Raw genomic sequence first — 23,362 nt, forward strand, 5'->3', positions numbered from 1 at the left:
ATTTTGAACTTTTTTTTTGGGTAGATTGTGCAATTTTTTCAAATATTCTCAAATCTCATACCAAATTTTATATATTTTTAATTTTTTAAAAATAAATTCAGCTATTTTTTTACAAAATATCATATCAAAATCTGCATAGTTTATTAATCTTTAAATGGTTTTTTTAGACAAAAACAAGAATTAGATATATTATTTGGCAAAATAACTCATTACAAGAATATTGATGTAATCTCTTGAAATGCACCCGAAAATCCAAAGCACAGTTGTTGGAAAATTAAAACTTTTCAATGAAACGATCTCACCCTAAATAGACCATTTAATGCTAGTTTTTAAAAATTAACCTTTTTTAATGACACGATCTTGTGTAAATGGACCGTTTAATGTTGATTTTATAAAACAAAAACTTAAGCATGTTAGTTTTGAGAATTTTTCATACATAGATTTGTTCGGATGTTAATTAAAAAGAATACAAATCTTAGTACTTAGGCTTAACGAGTGATTGAAATTGATACAGAAAGAAGTAAGAATTGTGATGAAATTATTAGTGGGTAGAATACTTGCACATTTTTGTCCCCAAAATTTGGGTCAAATCTCGAACCCATAAAAATTTAATACCTTAAAACGATGTGAATTTATTTGGTCATCAACTAAGTTTTAATACATTTCATTTCAATTGATTTGATCGGTTTCTGTAATGTTGTCTATTCAAACACAACGCATTAAATATTTATCAATTTTAAAATTCAAAGTTACCAAAATATTTAAACTTTGATGACGATGAATTGAATCAATCGATACCCCTAAACTCTCACTCACAAAATTAATGACATATCATGAAGATTATGGAGGGGCGAGAGAAAAATTCACTAACACGATTTGGAATTTCCTCACTTTCCAACATTAATTGAAGTGAAGAAAAAGAAGAAGAAGAAGATGGAGGAAGAATCACATTGATTACAACAACTCAAAAGCTTCCATCAATGCATAAAGAAAATCATAATGAGGTATTACATCCATTTCCTTTTCTAATTTCTACTTTTGAAAACCCGTACAAGATGTAGTAATGATCGGAAAATTAGGGCAAATCCACTAAACTTTAGAATCGATTTCAAAAACCTGTTACGAATTCTGAAGAATCCAACGAGGAGTTTTCGCCGACAGATTCTTCTCCATCGCCGATTTCAAATTCCTGAAACAAATCAGTGGATTGTGGATTGATTTCACAAGATGAATCGAGAAATAAGCTTTGAAGATTCTAGATCAGAACGTACCGGAAATTGTGCATCGGTGAAAATCTTTTCTCGTTCTTTCTCTCTGAGACTTCGAATCGGAGAAATCCTCTGATTTAAATCATAAAAAGAAATATCAGCAAATGAAACACGAATCAAAACTTCAAACTAACCAAAGAAAAAAAAAACGTTTAGCAATTTTACCATACAGTACGATCTAAGTTCCTTCAATCTAAATAACCTATCGACTTCCATTTCCAGATCTCTCTGTTCCTGACTTCTCTGTAACAGTTCCTTCATCCGTAACTCCAAAACCAAATCCCTCTCTCTCAACATCTTCTCCGTTCGTTCACCGTCCAATCTCAATCTCTCCATTTTCCTCTTAACCGCATTCAGTTCATCCGCCAGAGACAAATCACATGACTCAATACTCACCGTTGTTGGCGGCGGATGATTTTCCTTATTGGCGTCGCCGGAGAGGGAGATCTGGATGATTTCCGGCTTGGATTTGATGATTTTGGCAACGGAAGGGACAGGATTTGGCAGAGAATTCTTTGGCTGGAGTGGGCGGCGGCCAGACTTGAGAGGAAGATCTCGAGGAGGGGGTAAGGGATGGTGGAGAGTTTGCATATTGGTGTGAAGTGGAGATGGAGAAATTGGTTTGAAAGTGAAGAAATGGAATCATAGAAAAAGAGAAGAATGGAAAAAAAAGGGGTTTTTTCTTTCCTGAAGGATTTGGAATTTTGTGTTTTTAGGGTTTGAATTTGAATGTATATAGGCGCCAACGGCTACTTTGTTTAATAATAACTTATCTTTGTTTGGATTACTTTACTTAAGTTTTAACTTAGACAAAGACAAAGACAAAGACAAAGAGTGCCATCTATTCGGATTGGGGTCGGGGTCGGGTTAGGTTCCCTCATTACTAGTAAGGTTGAATTTTTTTTTGTCTAAGATCAGTGGTTAAATTATTGTTCTAGTTTTTATACTTTTAAACTTTTAAATTTGTTTAATGTTAATTTTGTGTTTTCAATCAATCTTAAAATTAATCTTTCAACTTAAAAGTTATCAAAATTGGTTAAATACTTTACGAGCAAGAAAAATGCATAAAAATGTTTACCCATTTAACAAAATGCCAATGATTTAACCTAATGATAATAAACACAAAATACTAATATATTGAGAACATTTTAACTCATTTTGTCAATCTTACATTTTTGACAATTCTACATAGTAACGTTGATGACAAGGACGATATAAAAAAATTATTATTATATTAGGTGAAAGAGTATGATAAATTTTGTTTTGAAGAGAGAGTATCATATTATTTAAAATATGTAATGTATAAAATTCAAATCCACTAATTGGCTTAAAAGGGAATATGCTCTGTTTGGTAGACAGTGAACAGCTTAACATCACATTTTAATAATTTAAACTTTTAAAGGGATTATTCTAAATATGTCACATTCAAATCAGTTTTGAAGTTTCAAATAATTAATTTAGTATAAGTCATAAAAAAAACAATAATTTAATGTAAATTCAAACTAAATAAAAGTGGATTGTAGAATAAAAAGAAAAGAACTTTAAAGTTTTGATTCCCTCCCATGGATTCATTGCAATTTTGAGTTCATACATTTTGAAATTTATTCTTAAAAACTTTAAACCTTCTATTTAAACTCTTCATCTTTCCAATAAGGACTTTGTTTTTTAAATCATATAAATATTATTTTATTTAATCAAATGCAACACATCTTTTGTTCCTTTCAACTTATTTCAAAAGTGTCAAGTTTCAAGTGAGTCAAGTTTCAAAATGACTATATGATTTTCCAAAATAATTGACACAAAATTATTATTACTATTTTTTTCTTTTTTGGAGAAATTGCAAAATCTAACTCTCTAAACTCTACAAAAACTTGAAAATCTTGGAGGTTTCTATTAACAAGGACAATAACTTGAAAATCTTGGAGGTTTCTATTAACAAGGACAATGAAGATGGATTGTATCAATACAAATTTATACCTTTAAACTTTGAGAGGGTGGCATTCTTAAAATAGTAATTGTATTAATTTAAAGCTGTACTTTGAAATCGTATCAATTTAAATCTTATACCACGGAGCTTGACTTATTGTACCAATTTTAATCCTCATGCAAGACTTGTAATTTTATCAATTAAACATCTAAACTACTGTATAAACAAATCAATTTAAACTCTAAATTTATTTAGATTCGAATTTAAACTCTAAATTTATTTAGATTTTTTACTCGAGATCCTGTAATTTTGGGCTTAAGATGGATATTGGGTAGTCATTTCAAGAAAGAAAAAAAACTGACCTAAAAACTTAGGTTTGATTGTAGCGCTCTTGTAATTTAGTTTATAGGTGAAAAACATTTGATAGTTAATTATAACATCTTCCTAAGTTTTTGGGTGGTAATTATAACATCTTCCTATATATCAAGGGTGCATACTCCTAAATAGTAGACTACATAAAAAGGTATAGAAGTTTGTATAGAAGTTCAGATGCATACTAATTTCTCCTCATTCATAATGAATAAACTCTCAAAACGATTGTTCACTTATATACACAACATATAAGGTTCCCATATATACAAATCACAATATATACAACCACACAAGAAAGAAGATAGACCCGAACTTGGGAGACAATATACTTCGAACTCAATGATGCTAAGACCTCAACATTAAATCTGAAGATAGTTTAATAAACTAAGGAACTAATTATACCATTTTAAAGATTGATAGTTCAATCTGCTTCGGTGCAATTGTTGAATGAAAAGAACATTTCAATCCACCAAATGCAACGTCCATCCAAGAGTTCAGAGGAGAGGAAACATGTAGTGTACAAGGAGTGGAAAGCCTGAGATCATGTTCAGATATAATCCATTGGAAGCCCCAAATCATCATCATTGGCCTCTCGTCTCCTTCTGAATCTTTTACCATCATAGTTTCTTTTGTTACTCCAATTGTCCTCGTCAAATCTCCGTCTTTCAAACTCGTAAAATTCTTCCAGGTCATCTAACGAATTCCCCACGCTTTGGGTGCCTAAGAATCCCTAGTATAACCAACCATATAATTTTGAGTTAGTCTGACAAGTGGGAGTACTTTATAGTTTGGAATACAAAGTTGCAATATTATTAAGAATGTTCAGAACTACAAAAGTTCATTACAATTTTGGATGAAAATTGGGCTTGACAGAATGAGAGTGACCTGGAAGAGTGACGGTATTTGGGTCCTAACTATCATTCAAGTTTACTGCCACATGGTTTCAACTACCAATTAACAATTCTTGTTCAATGTTCTAATATATTTGTACTCCAAGAGTAATTTTAAACATTCATAAAAGATAAAAGGAAAATATTACAACTTTTGAAAGAACATCAAACAAAGGTTAGAGTTCTCGGACATTTTTGTAATTTAGCCTCATATTATTAAACCAATTGGAATTTGAACTTAAACGAGCAGTTCGATATTTTAAAATGTTTATGGGAGTTCATGAGGTGGAAATACCTATTTTTGTTGGTATCTATTCTTCTGTTTAAGTTGGGATTTTTTAGTTATGCCATTTTTTATCACCTTAATTCTGTCAATTAATTATATCATTAAAGATAAGAGAAACCAGCCAACTTTGCCAAATAGGTTTCAGAAATTTTATTAATTTAGCCAATGCCATTGCCAAACCACCAACTCTAGAAATTTTCCAAAACGACAGTAAACTAAAAAGAACAATCTCCTATCTCACAGATTTCCCATAATATCAGAGTGAACCACAGTAAAACTCACCTCAAACCTACCACTCAACTACTAGAAATTTCACAAACTAGTGTCATTAGTTTTCAGCACACAAGAAAAGAAACGGTAGCATACCAACCATATTATCATCACCATAATACTTAGCAGGAAATTTAAACACGTAGAATATGGTACCTTTGTCAGCCTTTGAATGCGTGATGCTGCATCTTCATGTACAACAACCACATCGGATATGACTTCCAGCACGTCCTCAACAAGCAAAGCATATGTACTCACCTGAAATAGTCTCAAGAAAATGAGAGTCAACTTGTAAAGGAATGGTGTTCACTGTTCAGTAAAGATATCTAACAACCTAAAAGCAACATTTCTTCATGTTTGTGGATATATGCAATGCATTTACAAGGATAAGTTCACGTACAAGGCTGGAAGGAAGAAAGGAATATCCAAATGAATCGAGTTCCAGAGATTCAACAGCGCCTGAGTTAATATTGAAAGTGTATCCACGTATCTAACAGTGGAGTTTCAAAATAGATTAGAAATTAACAAGAATTAACAATTCTAGAATCTAGAGCTTTCTAGAGAAAATGGATACCTTCCCAATATTCCGTCGACCAGGTGTAACTACTCTGTATCCTACCTAGGAAATACTTAATTGTTAATTTCCAAAAATAAACCACAAATATAGTTATATAGGTACTCAACAACTACCCAAGAAAAACACTAGTGAACATCCAAAGCATCTTTCTATCTTGAAAACCAAGAACTATCACTCCCAAAAGAAGACTTTTTCTTTTATAAACAACTAAGTGTACCAGTGTTTCCATTCCAGCCATTTTGAAGTCATTATCCATCACAGTCTCATCATGGACAAGCACAACATCACCAACCTACAATGGGTTAGATTAGATGTTAAAAAAAGAAAAAGATATGTGCATAAACTCAAACATGGGCATTGGAAATAAAAGATAGCCATAGTCCTTCAAGAGACCCAACTGATTGAAATCATTTCATTCATGAATGTTCAACTACTGCTAAGACCTATAAATTTATAAAAAGGTTCCCTAACAAAGCTAAAAAGTCCAAGGTGGATATAGGAGATCCAATGAAGCATTACACACACAACTACCAACATCTAAATTGAGCAGCCAATCAAGTAGACTGAAAAAAACAAGGTGTTATCTGAGGTAACTATAGGCAAACAATCTAGAACCCCTAAATTGAAGGGAATTGTAGAACTCTTTCTACCACCATCTAATCTAGGACATGCCAACTTCAATCTTCACATCTTTACTACATCAATGTGCAGAGAAGGTGCATATGAATGAAGGAATTAAAGAAAAAGTACCTGACTAATATCCTCAAGAAGAAACCATTCTGATTCTCCAGATAGCAAGTTTGGCTTCACTTCTAAAAATTTTACCATCCACTGCAGTAGGAAAAAGAAGTAAAGCATAAACATTAGTAAGGTGTTTAGCCCACCAGTGGCGTTAAATAACTAAACTTTAGTAGTGTTTATTATTGAAGTTTATACATTCATGGATAAACTTTTCTTCACTTCTTTTTCGCTTTTACACATTTATCGAATAACTCTACCAGCTATTTACCACAAACACAAACTTCCTAATTAATTACAACTCAAGACTTCGTAACTCAACTCGCCCTAGACACCCGAGGGAATGCAAAAACTTGAAGTCGTTCTGAGCTTGCATAGTCTACAAGAAACATACAATACAGCTACAATTAGAAAAGAATCACTTACAGCGGATGTATCAACCCAGAGCTGCGATACGAAACCCAAGCTAAGCGCACTTTGAATGCTGATCACTTGCTTCGCCAACATGTTCGATCTCCTCATCACTTGCCTCCTTTTCCGCAAAGCTACCTTCCCATTCTCTATTTCTGCATCCTCATCTTCAATGGGAACCAAATTCCTTTCCCCTTCTGAGCTTCTTTCGCTGTTTAACCTCTTCTTCTTGCCCTCCCCACCATCTTTCTGATCAAGAAAGTTCAATCCGGACGATCCAGCTGCACCATCGCCCCGTCTTTCGTCGGAATCATTCTCATTTCTACTTGAGAAATTCCCGTCGATACCATCGAAATTTGCAACGCTCCGACTAGGGTCGACGATGTCGAAAATATTTTCGTCTTCCCCTTTGAATTCTAAGTCGCCGCTGAATGGATTTCGCTTTGGTGTCAATGCGCTCAAGCTTTTAGTGAGTTTTGTTCTTGAAGGGACGAGAAGGCAGCCACTTCCAAGACCATAATTGAAGGAATTTGAAAGAAGGGAATGGGAATGAAATTGGGTGAACGGTAATGGTCGAAATTTGATGGAAGATGCAAAGGAGAGGGGCGGAACAGGGTCGCACATGGTGAAACCTTGACTGTGACCGGAGGATTTGAGCAATCGGAGCCGATGACGACTATCGTCGTTCGTCACAGTTGGGAAGTCATCACTTTTGGGCCTCAAAATTGGGTTCTTCGATCGTGGACCGACTCTTAGGCCCAATCGTGAATCTCTGATCGAGATTCAAAATCATCGGTAATTTGTAATTGTAGTTGTAATTGATGGTTATCGGACTAATAATAATTAATAATAATTAAGAATATAACAACATTTAAAAAAAATGAAAAATATAGCAAAACTATCGCTGATAGACTTGTATTACTGATAAACTCGTATGATAGAGTTCTATGGCGTATCATTTATAGATCAATATTTGCAATATGATATGTGGTCTATAAGCGATGCGTTTTGACAAATTTTGTTATGTTTATGTTTGCAAGTTTTTTTTAATGTTGTTATGTGCTTAATTATTTTGTATCTAATTACTATATTTGCAATTATTCCGAACAATTAAGTATATAACATAATTATTAAAAAATTACAAATCTATCAAAATCTACTCCAATGATGTTGTAGATATTGGTCATAGATAAATTTTGTTATATTTAAATTAATTTTTTAAAAAACCTCTACGATTATAATTACCCCACCAATGAACTACTCTCATAATCGAGGTTTACTATGACCCCAAATTAGATTAAGTTAGCATCCATCGTTTGGTTTACCAATAATCAAATAAATTAATTACTTAGTTATTCGTATTAACTATCACTTTTCATCTTGGTTTTTATATCAACTTCCCAAATTACTCTCCTCTTATGATAATTACTACATCAACTATGTGCACCAAACACTCCCTAAGACACATATTCTCATCGTAATCCCTTAGGTCAATCGATTCTTGATGAAATTTCATCGATAGAATAATGGTAATGGACTACAATCATAAATGTAACCGAATTGCTTTGATCGTATTTAACTAAAACTATGAATTTTGTCAAATTTACCTTTACAGTTATCTTTACCTTTGAGGGCCAAATTATAACGATAGTGGTAATTGTACATGTGTCAAGATTCATAGTTTTTTTTTTTTTTAAATCTTAACAATAATGGTAGTCTTTTTTTTTTTTTTTAATCTTAACAATAATTATATATGTACGATAGCGGCAAAGGTACGATGTAAATTTTGAAGACAATCAATCTAGTCGTCAATCAGATTGCACCTTTTGTTTACATATTTGGATGTGGGCTCTATGTGTTAATACAAATTCATAACATAAGTAAACAACCTTAAATGTAATCATATGGAACCCACTTTTAAATTTACCATTGATTCATTTCCAGTAAACATGTTGTTATATCTACTTGAACTAACTATGACTATTATACAGTGATGTATAGTTAATAAAAATAAAAATTGAAACAATCTCACTTGAATTGACATGAACCACTTATTGGTTTGGGTTGCCATTTGAGTGCATAGTTTTGAGTTGAAAATATGAGAATGTAAAAAAAGTTGAGTTAGCTTGGAGTTGGGAAAAAAACTAATAAAAAACTGAGTTGATTGATAAAAATTTGAATTAAGTATTGAAAGACTAAGTACATCAAGATAGTTGATTATTTATTATCTTTTCTCAATGACCATACAACAATCCATATGGATAACCAAAAGATGTCAAATTGCTAGCAATGTACAGCTTTGTTCTTCTCTATAAAGATTTTAAAGAAATAAAAACATCAGCAAATAGAGTAGAATACATAACCCCAACAACAAAGAAACACAAATACATAGTTGATATGTCAAAACTCTCGTATTAAAAAACTTGATGACTTAAATTGAGTCTAATTCAATTTACCACAATGACTTTTGCTACTAAAACTTTGATTGACTAGTTAAAAGATGTAGAAATACACCCGACTTCAATAGAACACGCATTCCAACTAGTTTCACTCAATAAATAGTATTTAAACTTCATCTTCCAGCAGCTCTCCCTCGTTAGCTTTAGCCATTTCATATTTTTGAACGGTGTAATGTAGCAAACCAAATACATTAACCAAACTCTAAATGAGTTTGATAATAGCATAGAGAAGAACGAGAGAAGCAAAAAGAGAAGAAAAGAAAAACGAAAAAGGAACCCCCAAGCGGACCTACTTACCCAAATCTCAGCGCTCAAAAGTTTGGAATTCAAAAGGATAAAACTTGATATAGACACGCGGCCTCAGTCCAGCCAGCCACTGCCTCACGCCATACTCGTACTCTGTAAGAAGATGTTGCCCAACAACCTCCAAACTCGATACCCATTTACTCCACACCTTCACCATGGCTTCTCTGATCTTCCCATTTGCAATTTCCCTCCAACAAACCCGCCTCTCTCCTCTCAAACCCTCTCTCCAAACCCAAGTCCCCCTCTTGCCCGGAACTTTCACGCCCAAGCCGCTGGCGGGTAAGTGTCGAGCGTCCTTCTTCGGAGATATCTCCGATAATCTCCTCGATAACCTGGATGCCCCTCTTAGAGTTGATCAGCTTCCGGTTTTGCAATCTGGGTATGTTCAGTTTCAACGATTCTCTGGGGAATTGAGCGATTTGCAGAAATGGGGTTTCGTTGTTTTTGCTGGGTTCATTTGGGTTTATCTCACTGCTCGACCTGGAATTCTCGTTGGTGCCATTGATGCGTATCTTCTGGCTCCTCTGCAGCTGGGGCTGGATAGTTTGTTGGGAAGAAGAAGCTTGAAGTGCTCTGACTTTGTGATTGGGGGGAAATTGGGAGAGGGTTCGTTTGGAGTTGTTTATGCGGGTGCTTTTCTTCCGAAGAATGTGAAGAATGAAGAACAAACAAGCAGAGCCTTGGATGGTAAGGAGAAGGTGATTCTTAAAAAGGTAACTCTCAATGCAATGAATTGTTACGGCTGTTTCAAATTTCTTTAACAGTGTGTTTGAGAGTTTTCAGCAAAAGTAGTTTAATTTAAGCTGTTTAGTTAAAAGTACTCAATAACATAGTGCATCCACAAGATTCCTAATATTAAGACTGTATGATGTAAAAAAGGCAAGGACTTATAAAAAATGAACTCAATATATGGTGATCACCTACTTAGTTTACTTGCACTCAAATGTTTACTTTGAACTTTGCCCTTAAAATTACTCCTATGTTTGCGTTCGGCTTTCCATCAATGTTTGAAAACTACCTTGGAATGGAAATGCTTTATAATTTTAGAAAAAACTGTAATCTAGATTGGTGTGACGATCCAAATTTTCTTTCTGGGTCATCCCTACTATTCCAAATTCCAATTGCCATCCAAAATTTCAAAAGATTTCACTCTAGAATAGTGTTGATACCTTTATGAAAGCTCAAGGTAATGCTACGATTTTCAAAGTATGTGGGTATTTTTAAAACAAAGAACAAAAAGTTCAGTATATATATATTTTGAATAATTTATCGTATTATTAAGGTATTAAGGGTTTGTTACTAATTAGTTAAGGAGTTTGTTGGGAGGTATTTGGTATAAGTAAGGTGAGTAGGTAAGAGTGCACTAAGCAATTGTTTAGTGAGTTAACGCTTAAATGTGATTGCTCTTAAGAGGTTCCAAGTGTCTTGGATACTTCTTAAATTGTATCACTTACACTATTCTAGTTCTATATGGGTTATGTTCGTGGAAAAATCTTGACAACAAGACTCACCTGACCTTCACGTGCATACAACAGAAAATTTGCAATTTGGGAGAAGAAAGATTACTTGCAAAATAGAAAAAAAGAGAATGCAGTGGTTGTGCCTACTGCAAAATCTTTGATAGTTAAGTCAATAATTAACAAAAGGTCAGAGCAAGCTAGAAGTGGGGAGAACCTACTTTGGGTGATGCCTATAACTTCCTATTTATATAGGAGTGGACTTAGGTTCCTAATCCGGAAGGGATATAGGAATGCTGACTTGGGCTGGCCGTAGGGGCTAAGACCTTGGCCACAAGAAGTGGACAAGGCAGAAGGAGATGGGTCATTTGGCCCAACTTCCTCCCTGCCCTTGGTCTCTTACTCCCTCGACTCGCTGGCCTCCTTTTCCCTCACGCTTCTATCATTATTCCAACTTTTCCCCTACTGTCCCGCTCTTTTGAACTCAATTGCTCTTGGTCCAAAATGACCCATAACAGTTTCTATTATACTTATGGATTAAATATTTGGTTTGATACTCTTGAAAATACTTATGGATAGTTTTCTGTCCATTATTTTACCAAAAGAACTCTAAGGGTGCTTTCTCACAATGCTTTAAGTTCCTTTGAGTCTCTAGAAACATTCTCTATGTTAACATTTCTAGGGAGAAGTGCCTTTGAGCATAGCAGATGTACTTTTAAACACTTTCAAACATCTTTAAGATATGAAAAGAACAAATGAAGATGCAGTTGTTTTACTGTGTGTGTTGCAGATTAAGTTGAGAGTTAAAGGAGCTGAAGAGTTTGGGGAATATGAAGAGTGGTTTAACTACAGACTTTCAAGAGCAGCACCTGAAACATGCGCTGACTTTCTTGGTAGTTTTGTAGCTAGTAGAGAAACCAAGCAATTCTCTGCAGGAGGAAAATGGCTTGTTTGGAAATTTGAGGTACTCTGAAATCATTTTGTTGAACAACTTAATCATTTGCTGTTTTATTATTATCCAGTAATTGCACTTTGGGATATTAATCTTGAATTACAACTTAAGTATATGAATTGGATAGGTTGTAACATTTTAAGTTTTTGCACTTGAAATATCCCCTTTGTTAAAATTCAGGCTTTGTTTGATAGTGATTTTGTTTTATATTTTATAAATTTAATTCTGTTTTCTCCCAGTTTTTTTCCGTAGTATTCACCTTGCTTAAAAGGAACATTTGTATTTGAAATTATAATTTTAAAATGCGGAAATAAACTTTAAAGAACAATAAAAGAATTGTTCAATACGGGATTTCATTTTATAAACTCGGTGCATATATAATATTTTGTAAATTTAGTGATATTGTAAAACATAATTATTCAAGGTTCTTAACATACAATATATTCATAATTATTTAACAATAGTTGTGATTCAAAATGGCATTTAATTGGTAACCATAACTATTATTATATATAAAAGAAAGAACTATTATTTAAGTTAGGATTTAGTTCCTAAATTTTCTACCAAATATATATTGGAAAACATTAAAACCAACTTTAAAGATTTCTTTTTAATTTAGTCCCCTAAAATTTTAAAATTCATTGTATAGGTAAAGATTTCTTTTTAATTCTAGTTCTGGGACCAGATACTAGAGGTAAAACGTAAAAGTTTTAGTTATTGAACTAGAAGTAGTTCACAATTAATCTAAACTTAAAACTTTATAATTAAGAAACAAGTTGGAGGTAGCTTTCTAAACCATTACGTTTAATTTGAAGCATGGTGAAATGTGACTAAATATGCAGGGAGATCAGACTCTTGGGGATTACATGAAAGATAGAAGCTTCCCGGTAAACTTGGAATCTTTAATGTTTGGGCGTGTCTTACAAAGCATGAACTCGGTTGAAAGAAATGCATTGATAATCAAGCAAATACTGCGACAAATCATTACATCATTGAAGAAGATTCATGATACGGGCATTGTTCACAGGGATGTAAAGCCAGCAAACTTAGTAGTAACCAAGAAAGGTCAGATAAAGATCATAGATTTCGGGGCAGCCACCGACCTTCGAATTGGGAAGAACTATGTACCAAATCTTGCTTTGCTGGATCCTGATTATTGTCCCCCTGAGCTTTATGTGATGCCTGAAGAAACACCTAGCCCTCCTCCAGCCCCCATTGCAGCACTCCTTTCTCCTATACTCTGGCAGGTAAGCTATTCTCCATGGATCTTTTCTTGAAGCTGAAAGTTTGGGATTCTCCATGCAAAATATCGTGTTTAAGGATCTTTTTTCTCTCTCTCCATATTTTCGCTTCAACTATGCTTTCTTTTCTCTTCTTTATTAGTATTTTTTTTCTCACAGAGAAAAAAAAATAGAAGAAAAGCATGTGTTTTTCTTTTTGTGCATACTGCATTGTGCTTAAGCCCCAACGGACTATTTACACTTTATCATGCCTCGAGCTCAAACACTAAAATACTTTTTTGGGACTGTTGTGCTATTGCAGCTGAACAGCCCTGATTTGTTCGACATGTATTCTGCTGGCATTGTGCTGATGCAAATGGCAGTACCAAACTTGAGGAGTAGTGCTGGGTTGAAGAATTTCAATATGGAAATTAAGAACTATGGATATGATTTGAATAAATGGAGGGAGAAAACAAGAGCAAAGCCCGATTTAACTATACTCGATCTCGACTCAGGGAGAGGGTGGGATCTCGCAACGAAGCTTGTTACAGAGAGAAGGGGGCGTTTATCGGCTTCCGCTGCACTGAGGCACCCTTATTTCTTGTTGGGGAGTGATCAGGCAGCTGCAGTTATTTCAAAACTAAACTTAGTCAAAAAATGAGATTGTAGGAGGGAATGTAAGTAGAAATTTATAGTTCATTTTTCATCTTCATATGGTTATTTTTATTAAATTACATGGGACAATGATGGTCCCTTAGGAAGACAAATTTTAAAGCAAAAATATCAATGTAAAAAGCTATTTGAATTACAATTTTATTCAGTAGGAATAATCGAGCACTTGACTTACATTTTTCTTCTAGTAAAGGAGATGTTATAAAGCACAACTAAGAACTAATTAACAGAAGTTTTAAGATTTCAAAGAAAAATAACGGTGCTCAAATAAAAGCACTTCATGGGATTTTTGTGAGAGAAAAAGTGTTATGCCTTATTTATCACCAAGTCCAGATGATTACTATATAGTGTAGTATATGAAAGTCTCTCCCACTGGGTCCAGATATTCAAGAACAAATTGTGATCTTCGAAATATAATTTCGTACTTTAGGAGTAACTAATTTTTGAAAGGTTGGGATGGGTCTAAAGCTATATAGTTTGAGAGAATATGAATATACAAACAGGACATGTTTGTTTGTGTATTGGTAGATGGAAAAGTAATAAAATCACATGCATCAAACCAATAGCATACTTTGGAGAGCTTTATTTCAATTCATTTGATTATTGATTTTACGATGGGATTATTAGGAGAATATTTTGGTACGAAATAACCACTTCAAAGATGACGATACAAAAATTAAGAAGAGTGTTTAAGTCACCAAACAAAACATAATTCACCTTTACTATCTTTTTATAAAAGATATATTTTGTATTAAAAAGTGTCCAAACGAGATGAACGAAAAGAGTAGTGAAGTTTGCTAGTTTGAACTTATTTTTTAATAAATAAAATAATGTTAAATTCGTTAAATATTTGAAATTAAATATGGTTTTAACATTTTCAAACATAATAAAATAAACTAAAGTATTTATAAAATATAACAAAAGATTAAATTCTAACCATAATAGACATGAATGAACTTTTATTACTCTCTATAAATGTAGCATATAAATAATATAACTAACAATTCTCAAGGATGGGTTTTAAAACTCTAATCTTAAGCTTTACGAGTTGTATCAACTAAATATTTAAATTAACAATTGTATTAGTTTAAACTTTAATTATAAATTGACATGTTTTAAAAAATTATTAAATATTTTTTTATTTGTATAAAAGGAATAAACATAAGCTAAAATGGTATTTAGATGGTCTAAGTATTGCTCGTTATTATCGGTCTCCCACTTATAGAAATTGTTGTTGACATTTATTTAAAATTGATAGGATGATTGAAATGTGATGTGCAATTGGGTTGGTGCCAAACCATTTCAAGGAAATTGACACATTCCATTAGTAAATAAATAATAATAACATTTACAACAATAAATTTGGATAAGTTTTCATGACTTTGGGTCTTCCTCTTTCATAAAAAAAAGTCTTTACCCCTTTTAATGGATCTTCAAGAGAAAAGATTCTAAGAAATTAAGTTTTCGTTATATAAAAAAATTGATATTCACTAAATTTTCTTTAGTTTGTGTGGAAAGATTTCTACTTCTAATATATTAGCGTTTGAATTTATAGTTAAGAATTGGTAAATTGTAAAAATAACAATTTAATTTGTAACGATTATAATAATTAATTTATAAGTTTTAATTAATTTAGTTTTTGCACTGTACAATTTATAGCAATTTAATCTCAATCAATGAAAATTATTATTATTATTATGAAATAATATAAATTTTTATCCAATATATAAATGGTTTTAAATAAAAAGTTATATCGTTAGAAAACTAAAAGTAGAAAGAATAAAGTATTAAATGCTAAAAATATATTATAAGCTAAAGTTAGAAAGACTAAATATTTTATTGTTGTTCTTTACAACCATCCATTTTGAAATTTTGATTCATGTTTTTCCCTTTAAACTTTATATTTAATTTTAGTTTCTAAATTTTCAAAAGCTTTATAATAATCTCCATTTACCTAACTAAAAATAGATAAAGTTAGAAAGATTTTGAATTTAGTTCTACTTTTAAAAGGTTGATAAAGTTAGAAACATTTTGAATTTAGTTCTACTTTTAAAAGATGTTTCGAACAAAGATTATATAAGATTATAATAATCATCTATGTATTAGGAGTGAACATTGACATCCGAAAAATCAATCCGAACGATCAAATCAACACTCAGTGATCGATTTATTAAAAATATGGTCGGTGGTAGCTTTAATTAAAAAGTTTAAATAAATCGACCAAAACCAACCAAACTTCTCTATATTTCTGTAATATAAATATTATTTAATATTTAGTATTAAATAATAAATAATAAATAATGATATTTATTTAATATTAAATAAACCAAACCGACTGAATTGAATCGAAAAAATCGAACCGATCAAAACCGACCCGTTAACATCAATTTATGTACAAAATTGGTTTTCGACCTTGACTTCAATTGTCAGTTTTCGATGGATGATCACTCCTACTATTTACTACCGTAAATACTACTTAAAAGTCACACAATTAGTTATAATAAACATTTGCTACCGTTTTTGCTATTTTACACTCATAATTTTTTTTTTAATTTACTATAATATGTTTATTATTTTCTTTTAACCCAAAAAGAACATATTATTGTAACCCAACTAAAATAACTCACTCGTTACGTTGTAAATACTTCACACGTGTAATCCAAAACGTTGAATCAATTTTAAAAACAACCAAACTCTTCTACTAATTTATGGTGAATTCACTTAATTGGATATATGCACACACTATGACAATATTAAAATTCAATTTTGTTTTATCTATCTATTAAACAAGTGATACATACAAAAAAAAAAGAAACCAATCCAGTTATTCATTAAAAGCTTAATAATTTATAAATGAGATTTAAATAATTCAATTTTAAACATTCAAATAATTATTTTTTGTGGGCTTTTACCATTGCTTGAAGTTGGAATCAACAATATTAGGGAAGTGGCTTAGAAATTTGGCTAGCTTTGATTAAAAGTTATCACTTAAAAAAAGCATATGGAACTTTGAGTTTTGTCCCTTTAATTATATTCAACCTGTGTATGGATTTGACGAATTAATATAACTTTCATTTCTTGAAGTCATACAGATTCAATTTTTCATGTGTAATTACGTTGAATTGAAAAAAAAGTTCAACCTCATCTCTTTTCTAAATCAGCGCCATGAATGAAACTAGTGTGCTCGATGCACTCATTTCTTTGGAAACTTAATGAAGAGACCAAGGGTTTTGTTTGAAGCTTTGTGGGTGTGTAATATTAAAAGTAAGACATTTTAAAAAGAAGTGAAATAAAGTGTTTGGAAACAACTCAAAACAACTGTCGAAACACTTTCAAAATAACAGTTAATATAAAAAATCTTTTTGAACTTTTTGGAAAACTACTATTCACTCTAGTTAATCCGAATAAACCTTAACTTTTCTTATTTCGTATCTAATAGATCCGTGTCTTAAATTCAACACTTTTTCTTTTAAAAAAATATTAATGAGGTTATTAGATATAAAATTCAAATTTATGTATGATGGAAGATTAAAACTCCAATTTTTTTTAATGGGCTCATTAATTTTAGTATAGAGTCTATAAATCAAGAACTTATTAAAGATAAAATTTTAAAAATTAATGTCTTTGTTAGAGAAAATTAAAATTATAAAGAGTTAATAGACATCACCAAAGTCATGGTTAGAGAAAATTGAAATTTTAAGTAGTTTTCACGTTATCGTAGTATACACGCGACAATGTACAAAAAAATACAAATCGCCATAGTCCTACTTTTACTATCTTTGTTCTGAAGACTCTAAAGAGTATTTGGACACCCATAATGAAAATGAAATGCAATGTAATGTAATACTTTCAATTAGACATAATTAAAACGTTTCTCGCTAATTTTCTTGTTTAAAAAAGTAGTTTATATGAGCATCCGCTTTATAAATAGTAACTTTTGCCCATCTTTTTCTTCTATGAATATTATTATTATTGAACCCAAATTTAAAAAGAATTAATTTTAAAAGATTAAATTTAAAATTTATTGACACAAAAAATTAACTTACTAAAATTTCATAAACTAGTTTCATTTTTTAAAAAATATAAAGATTAAAATTAAACAAATGTGAAAAAATATATATAAAAATCAAAACGAGTTATTCTTAAATATAACAAAATAAATTAAAAGGTAATAGATTGTGATATATATATATACTACCATGTGCGTATCGTGATAGATCCCGATAGTATTTAAGGGGTCGTTTGGGGAAGGAAAGGAATAAGGGAAAAAAGAATAAAAAATATGGAGAGTTAAGTGGAGAAAATGATTATTATAATTCTTGTTTGGGGAAATGATTAATTGAAAGGATTATGGAGGATTTTTATAATCCTTATTTGGGAGAAGGATTAATTTAGGAAATGATTGTGACAAAAAATTTGTATTTTTTTTTATTTGTACGTTAAACCCAAGAGAAAAGATACATAATTTTTTTTTCTAAAAATGAAATTATTATTATTTTTTTTTTGCGAACCCAATACAAAATGAAAAATGTGATAATATTTTTTGCATTTGTGTAAATTTTTCGTACCATAAACCTTCTCCAACTAAGAATTGTCTTCAAATTCATTTTTTTAGTTAGGTTGTGTCGTAATTCAACCGTTCACAAAAAATTTGTATTGATCTTCTTTTGTTGATTTTGTATAAATATTTTTTTTTATTTGCAACGTACGCCTAATATATTTTCAAAAGTAGAGTATTTTTTCTCATTTGTACAATAATTTTTTCTTTATTTTTTAACATTAGATCAAGTGTACAAAAGAAGGTGTATTAATTTTTTTTTTTTGTGTAAAATATGTTTATGAAATCTATACCATAAATTCAATTCACACATAAATTATATTATTTAATTTTTCATTTGTGTTCAATTTGTAGTTCAATTTGATCCGTAAACCCAATACATTAAAAAAAATATGCTATTTTTTTCTAATTTATGACAAATATTTATTTTTCTACTGCAACCCCATATGAGAAAGAAACTGAATTACATTTTTTTTTCAATGGGTAAGAAATGCTTATGAAATGTTTTATGTAAACCAAATACAAACAAAAATTGTTTATGTTTTTTTTTTGTGTTATCATAAACTTATTTATTTTGTTCGCACTATTTTCCAAAACGACGAAAAGTTGTATTAAAATAATATTTATACTGTAACCTAACACACAGAAAATATGTACTAATTTTTAAATTTATTTTGTATAAAAAATTGGATCGTACACACAATACATAATACAAATAAATTGTATTTACTTCATTTATGAAAAATATGTTTATTCAAATTGTACTATAAATAGAATACAAAAATAAATTTTGTATTTTAAATTTGAATTATCAATTTAAATTTGGATCGTACACAAAATACATAATTAATTTAAATTGTATTATGTTGTTTTTATTTTTTCTTCATGAGAACGATAAGTAACATACGATAAGTAACATACGAGAAAATGACTAATTCGTAATTCGTTTGACATAGAAAGAACAAAGAAGAAGAGAGGTTAATTAATTTGTTAGGGAAATAGAAGAAATAAAAGGATTAATTTAGGAAGAAAAATAAATAAATGAGGAAAGAGAAGAAGGAGAAGAAAGATAAGAATTATATTGAAAAATGAAATGATTAAATACGGTAATAAACGAGGAAAGAGAAGAAACAAGGAGATTAAGTGTATTCCTTTCCCTTTCCTTTTCCCTTTCCCTTCATGAATGGGCCAAACAAGGAAAAGAAGTCCTTTCCTTTCTTTTTTTTCTTTTTCATTCCCCAAACGACTTCTAAAAGTTGGTAACTTCCAGACAAACTTTTTTTTATATTCAAACATAGATCATAATTCTGGTGAAAAAAAGACAAAAAGTAGTAATTTTCACTTCTAAAGAATTATTTTATGAGTTATGACAAAGAAATGGAAATGATTGTCATTCCTTCCGTTTATAAAAAGTAGTGTTGAATATATGATGTTTGTTCCAAAATTGATAGGATGATTGAAATGTGACATGCTTCGTTGCTGCCAACCATTTTAGAAAAATTGACACATTTCATCGACCAAATAATAACAACCGTTCTAATAATCACTCAAATTGTAACAATTTAAACCTAAACTCATAATTGTATCAATTTAAATCTTACAATTTTGAATTTGTTTCAAATTAAACCTCAAATATAACTAATAATTATATCAAATTATACCTTGAACTTTTCTAAGTATGCCAATTTAAACCTCAAACTTTCACAAAATCATTACAATCAATGTTGAGAACGGTATTAAAATAAAATACAAATAAATGGTCTATTTTTTCCTCTTGTCTTCTTCTTTAGGTTTTTATTTTTTTGTTCTTCTACGATTCTCTTGTAATTGTAAGGTTTAAATTAATACAGTTATACAAATTTAAAGCTTAAATTGATATACTTATATAAAAATTTCAATGACTAATTTAATATACCTATTAAATTTGTGATTTAAATTGATACAACTCAAAAGTTTAGGATTTGAATCAATATAATTATTAGTTTAAGATTTAAGTTAATACAAATATTAAAATGTAGGATTTAAATTGATATTTTCTCTAATAATAAAAATAACAATAACAACAATAATGATAAAATATGGTATTCGTTCCCATACTTAAAATTTGTTTCATTTTAGTTTTTATATTTTCAACTATACACTAAGTTTTAATCTATATAATTTTAATAAATCTTAAATCCTCATTTTCTTAAATTCTTTTTCATTTATTAACAATTTTACTTTAAATTTGAAAACATCTATTCATATATTATATTTCTACACATGCCAAATTATTATCCTGTAGTAAAAACTAACTTCAATAGGTTAAATTTGAAAGTACATAGAATAAAATTGAACAAATTTTAAAGTAAAAGGAACCAAAATAGTAATTTAACTTAATAGTAATATCGACGATTACATTAACAAATCTACATCATATACTAAGATTTCATGACTTTGAATTACCTTTTGGTAATAGGTGTATGACTCGTGTATATTATTATAATTTTAACATTCATGTGTTTGATTGAAATTTAAAATAAACACCATGTCTTAGCATTAACCGGTTAAAGTTTCTTTATAAGAACTATGTCAACTTTATTCTTTATACATCATAATTATTTATGGATTGATCCATTGATGATGAAAATCATGTGTAATAATAAGGTTATAAACATTTTGTTAACCTTTAACAAAATGTATTTAATTAACAATGCTAAAGTGTCATTGTCAGCACATCTATAATATTAAATATGGGTTGTCTCATATGAAACTTCTCGACTTAAAACATTGTCATGGTCAAAATATTCTTAACAACAGAAAATGATCTTAATTAATTAAACTTTTTCTAATGATATAGTGTAAAAATGTCAATATATATGGTTCAATCGTCACTATAGTAATACTAAAATTGAATGTGTTAAACTTGCTATCACACCCTAAAAAAACATTACTTCAAAACTCAATCATGTCAATTTTTTTTTAAATGAAAAATCTTTTTGTTTTTTTTATGATTTTAATGTCAATTTTTGGACGTGAATTAAAAATTGGGTTAGATACAAATATAGTATTAGACTATGATGGTTTTGTCTAATTTGTCCTTTAAACATTAAAATCCATGTTTTCCTATACTTATTAGTTGAAAATAATAAATGATAATTTGATACAAAGTGACAAAATTACATGGATGGAAATAAACTAAGATCAAATAAGATAATTAAGCATAAAATTTGTTGCATTTAAATATAATCCAAAGATTGCTTAGTCTTTATTCAATCAGCTACTTTTCTTCCTTAATTAAAGCAAGCCAAGTGATCTATGTCACATAACTAACATTTAAATAACCATCTTATTTAATCAAAATCTCACTACCAAAGAGTTATGTTTATTTCTTTATTTTACACCTATTCTAAATGTTATTCACTCAAATTAATACAGAACCATTTTCTAATATATCATTAAAAAAAATTAACCAACTTATTTACAAAAACACAACAAAATATCACAGTTTATTTACAACTGACTGCATCTATTTTGATATAAGACATAGATAGCAGTTGCTATATTTATAAATATTTTAAAAAAAGTTATTATTTAAAATAATGTTTGAAGATCACTTTTATCATTTTCTAAACTACTTTTTTTTATGTTACGAAAATTCAAGTATAAAATTGAATATTAGTTAAAGCAATTTAAACATGATTAAAGATATGTTTTCTAATAATTTTAAATATGACAAAAATGATTTTAACAAATTTCTAAATTTACTTTTAATACAATTCTTATAGAATGGTTTCTTCTTTCAATTCTAAATTCATGTTTAATGATAAAAATATGATTCCTTGTAAATTAGAAGGGACCAAATTAAATAATGATACTAAAGCCTAAAGTTAAAGCTAGTAATACAGTTTTTAACTCCCTAATAATCTATCTAACACTCCAAATATCATTAATAATGTCTTTTCTATTATGTGCTCAATGAATTATAAAACATACCTACCATATACTTAAATTCTAGATTAAAATAATGACATCATAGTTTCTCTTTTCTCTTTAAAAATTATGATGTTTGAGAAAATTATTAAAAGAAATTAAACATTTTATGTATTATATATATATATATATATATATTATATATATTATATATATATATATATATTATATATATATATATATATATATATATATAATATATATGAAAAATCCACGTATGCCCAAAAGTGGAGATATAGGTGGGACCCTACCCACGTTACCCTAATATTTCTGAAATAAATAATAGTAAAAATAAATGAGATGTAGTTGGCGCCAAATGGCTTCCACGCCGCGCCGACGACAAACAAATCCAATCAAAACGCGTCGTTTTTATACCCTTTCTTTTTCTCTTTCCTTTCCAATTAAATTTAGAAAAACAGAAAAACGAAAACGCGTAATTTTGTTTCTATTATTAATATTATTTCTACTTATCTTTTTTTCTTTCTAAAACCCTTCTCACCCTCCGATCAAATTGCTATCTTAGATCCACCCTTCATTCAGTCATACATCCACCACATATCCAACTTCTTGACAGGTGGCATTCATACTAACGACACCATCAATATATTCGTTACTCACATTTCTTTTTTTTTTTTTTCTTTCACACATTGATTTGGACCTTTTTCTTTTATTTTTTAATTTCTTTTGATAGTAACCCTTTTTGGGGCAAAATCGATTTAAATTGTGTGTTGTTCAACACCTTTTGTTATGGTTGTTCGAAAAAAAAAATCAATGTCTCAAATTTATAATGAAATTAATTAAACATCTGACTTCCTAAGTGTATTTATGATAATCAAACTATGAGTTGTTTGGAAAACTATAATATACCTATAATTATTGGAAAGTAAGTAAGATAATAATTGAAGATAAAACAAAAATTAGATTGTGAAAGACATAGTAGAAGTAAGATTGAAAGGTATTTGAAACAAATGAATTTTGTATTAAGTCCAAAATTCTCTATCCAAACTTATGTTTATGACATGGTGTA

At 29.9% G+C, this 23,362-nt stretch overlaps 3 protein-coding genes across 4 annotated transcripts; 1 reads left to right on the forward strand and 2 right to left on the reverse strand.

The window, feature by feature from the left end:
- Nucleotides 1-862: 862 nt before the first annotated feature.
- On the reverse strand, nt 863-1,973 carry LOC101211904 (high mobility group B protein 6). Its single transcript, XM_004142632.3, has 3 exons — nt 1,434-1,973; nt 1,272-1,340; nt 863-1,189 (listed from the first exon to the last, which is right to left on the reverse strand). Exons 1-3 carry the CDS (start codon nt 1,857-1,859, stop codon nt 1,109-1,111), a joined length of 576 nt encoding a protein of 191 aa, XP_004142680.1. The 5' UTR covers nt 1,860-1,973; the 3' UTR covers nt 863-1,108.
- Nucleotides 1,974-3,735: 1,762 nt separating this feature from the next.
- Nucleotides 3,736-7,530, reverse strand: LOC101206450. Of its 2 annotated transcripts, XM_031884924.1 has the most exons (7): nt 6,755-7,526; nt 6,341-6,421; nt 5,808-5,882; nt 5,588-5,632; nt 5,414-5,503; nt 5,170-5,271; nt 3,736-4,297 (listed from the first exon to the last, which is right to left on the reverse strand). In XM_031884924.1, the coding sequence occupies exons 1-7, from the start codon at nt 7,361-7,363 to the stop codon at nt 4,115-4,117; spliced, it is 1,185 nt and encodes a 394-aa protein (XP_031740784.1). In that variant the 5' UTR covers nt 7,364-7,526; the 3' UTR covers nt 3,736-4,114. The 2 variants fall into 2 exon arrangements, with proteins under 2 accessions (XP_031740784.1, XP_031740785.1); XM_031884925.1 differs by lacking the exons at nt 5,414-5,503; nt 5,588-5,632 and having other exon boundaries at nt 6,755-7,530.
- Nucleotides 7,531-9,459: 1,929 nt separating this feature from the next.
- LOC101211669 (serine/threonine-protein kinase STN8, chloroplastic) lies at nt 9,460-13,992 on the forward strand. Its single transcript, XM_004142631.3, has 4 exons — nt 9,460-10,217; nt 11,752-11,925; nt 12,756-13,160; nt 13,456-13,992. Exons 1-4 carry the CDS (start codon nt 9,660-9,662, stop codon nt 13,792-13,794), a joined length of 1,476 nt encoding a protein of 491 aa, XP_004142679.1. The 5' UTR covers nt 9,460-9,659; the 3' UTR covers nt 13,795-13,992.
- Nucleotides 13,993-23,362: the final 9,370 nt, after the last annotated feature.

Source organism: Cucumis sativus, chromosome 4, assembly GCF_000004075.3.
Source record: "Cucumis sativus cultivar 9930 chromosome 4, Cucumber_9930_V3, whole genome shotgun sequence".
NCBI classification, from domain to species: Eukaryota; Viridiplantae; Streptophyta; class Magnoliopsida; order Cucurbitales; family Cucurbitaceae; genus Cucumis; species Cucumis sativus.

Coding starts and splice junctions, on each gene's coding strand:
- LOC101211904 (XM_004142632.3), bottom strand. CDS start 1,859: ATGCAAACTCTCCACCATCCCTTACCCCCTCCTCGAGATCTTCCTCTC. Junction 1,341..1,433: donor AACTTAGATCGTACTGTATG/GTAAAATTGCTA, acceptor GATTTAAATCAG/AGGATTTCTCCGATTCGAAG. Junction 1,190..1,271: donor TCACCGATGCACAATTTCCG/GTACGTTCTGAT, acceptor GATTTGTTTCAG/GAATTTGAAATCGGCGATGG.
- LOC101206450 (XM_031884924.1), bottom strand. CDS start 7,363: ATGTGCGACCCTGTTCCGCCCCTCTCCTTTGCATCTTCCATCAAATTT. Junction 5,272..5,413: donor CCTTTCTTCCTTCCAGCCTT/GTACGTGAACTT, acceptor AGACTATTTCAG/GTGAGTACATATGCTTTGCT. Junction 4,298..5,169: donor GCATTCAAAGGCTGACAAAG/GTACCATATTCT, acceptor TGGTTATACTAG/GGATTCTTAGGCACCCAAAG.
- LOC101211669 (XM_004142631.3), top strand. CDS start 9,660: ATGGCTTCTCTGATCTTCCCATTTGCAATTTCCCTCCAACAAACCCGC. Junction 11,926..12,755: donor GGCTTGTTTGGAAATTTGAG/GTACTCTGAAAT, acceptor CTAAATATGCAG/GGAGATCAGACTCTTGGGGA. Junction 13,161..13,455: donor TTTCTCCTATACTCTGGCAG/GTAAGCTATTCT, acceptor GTGCTATTGCAG/CTGAACAGCCCTGATTTGTT.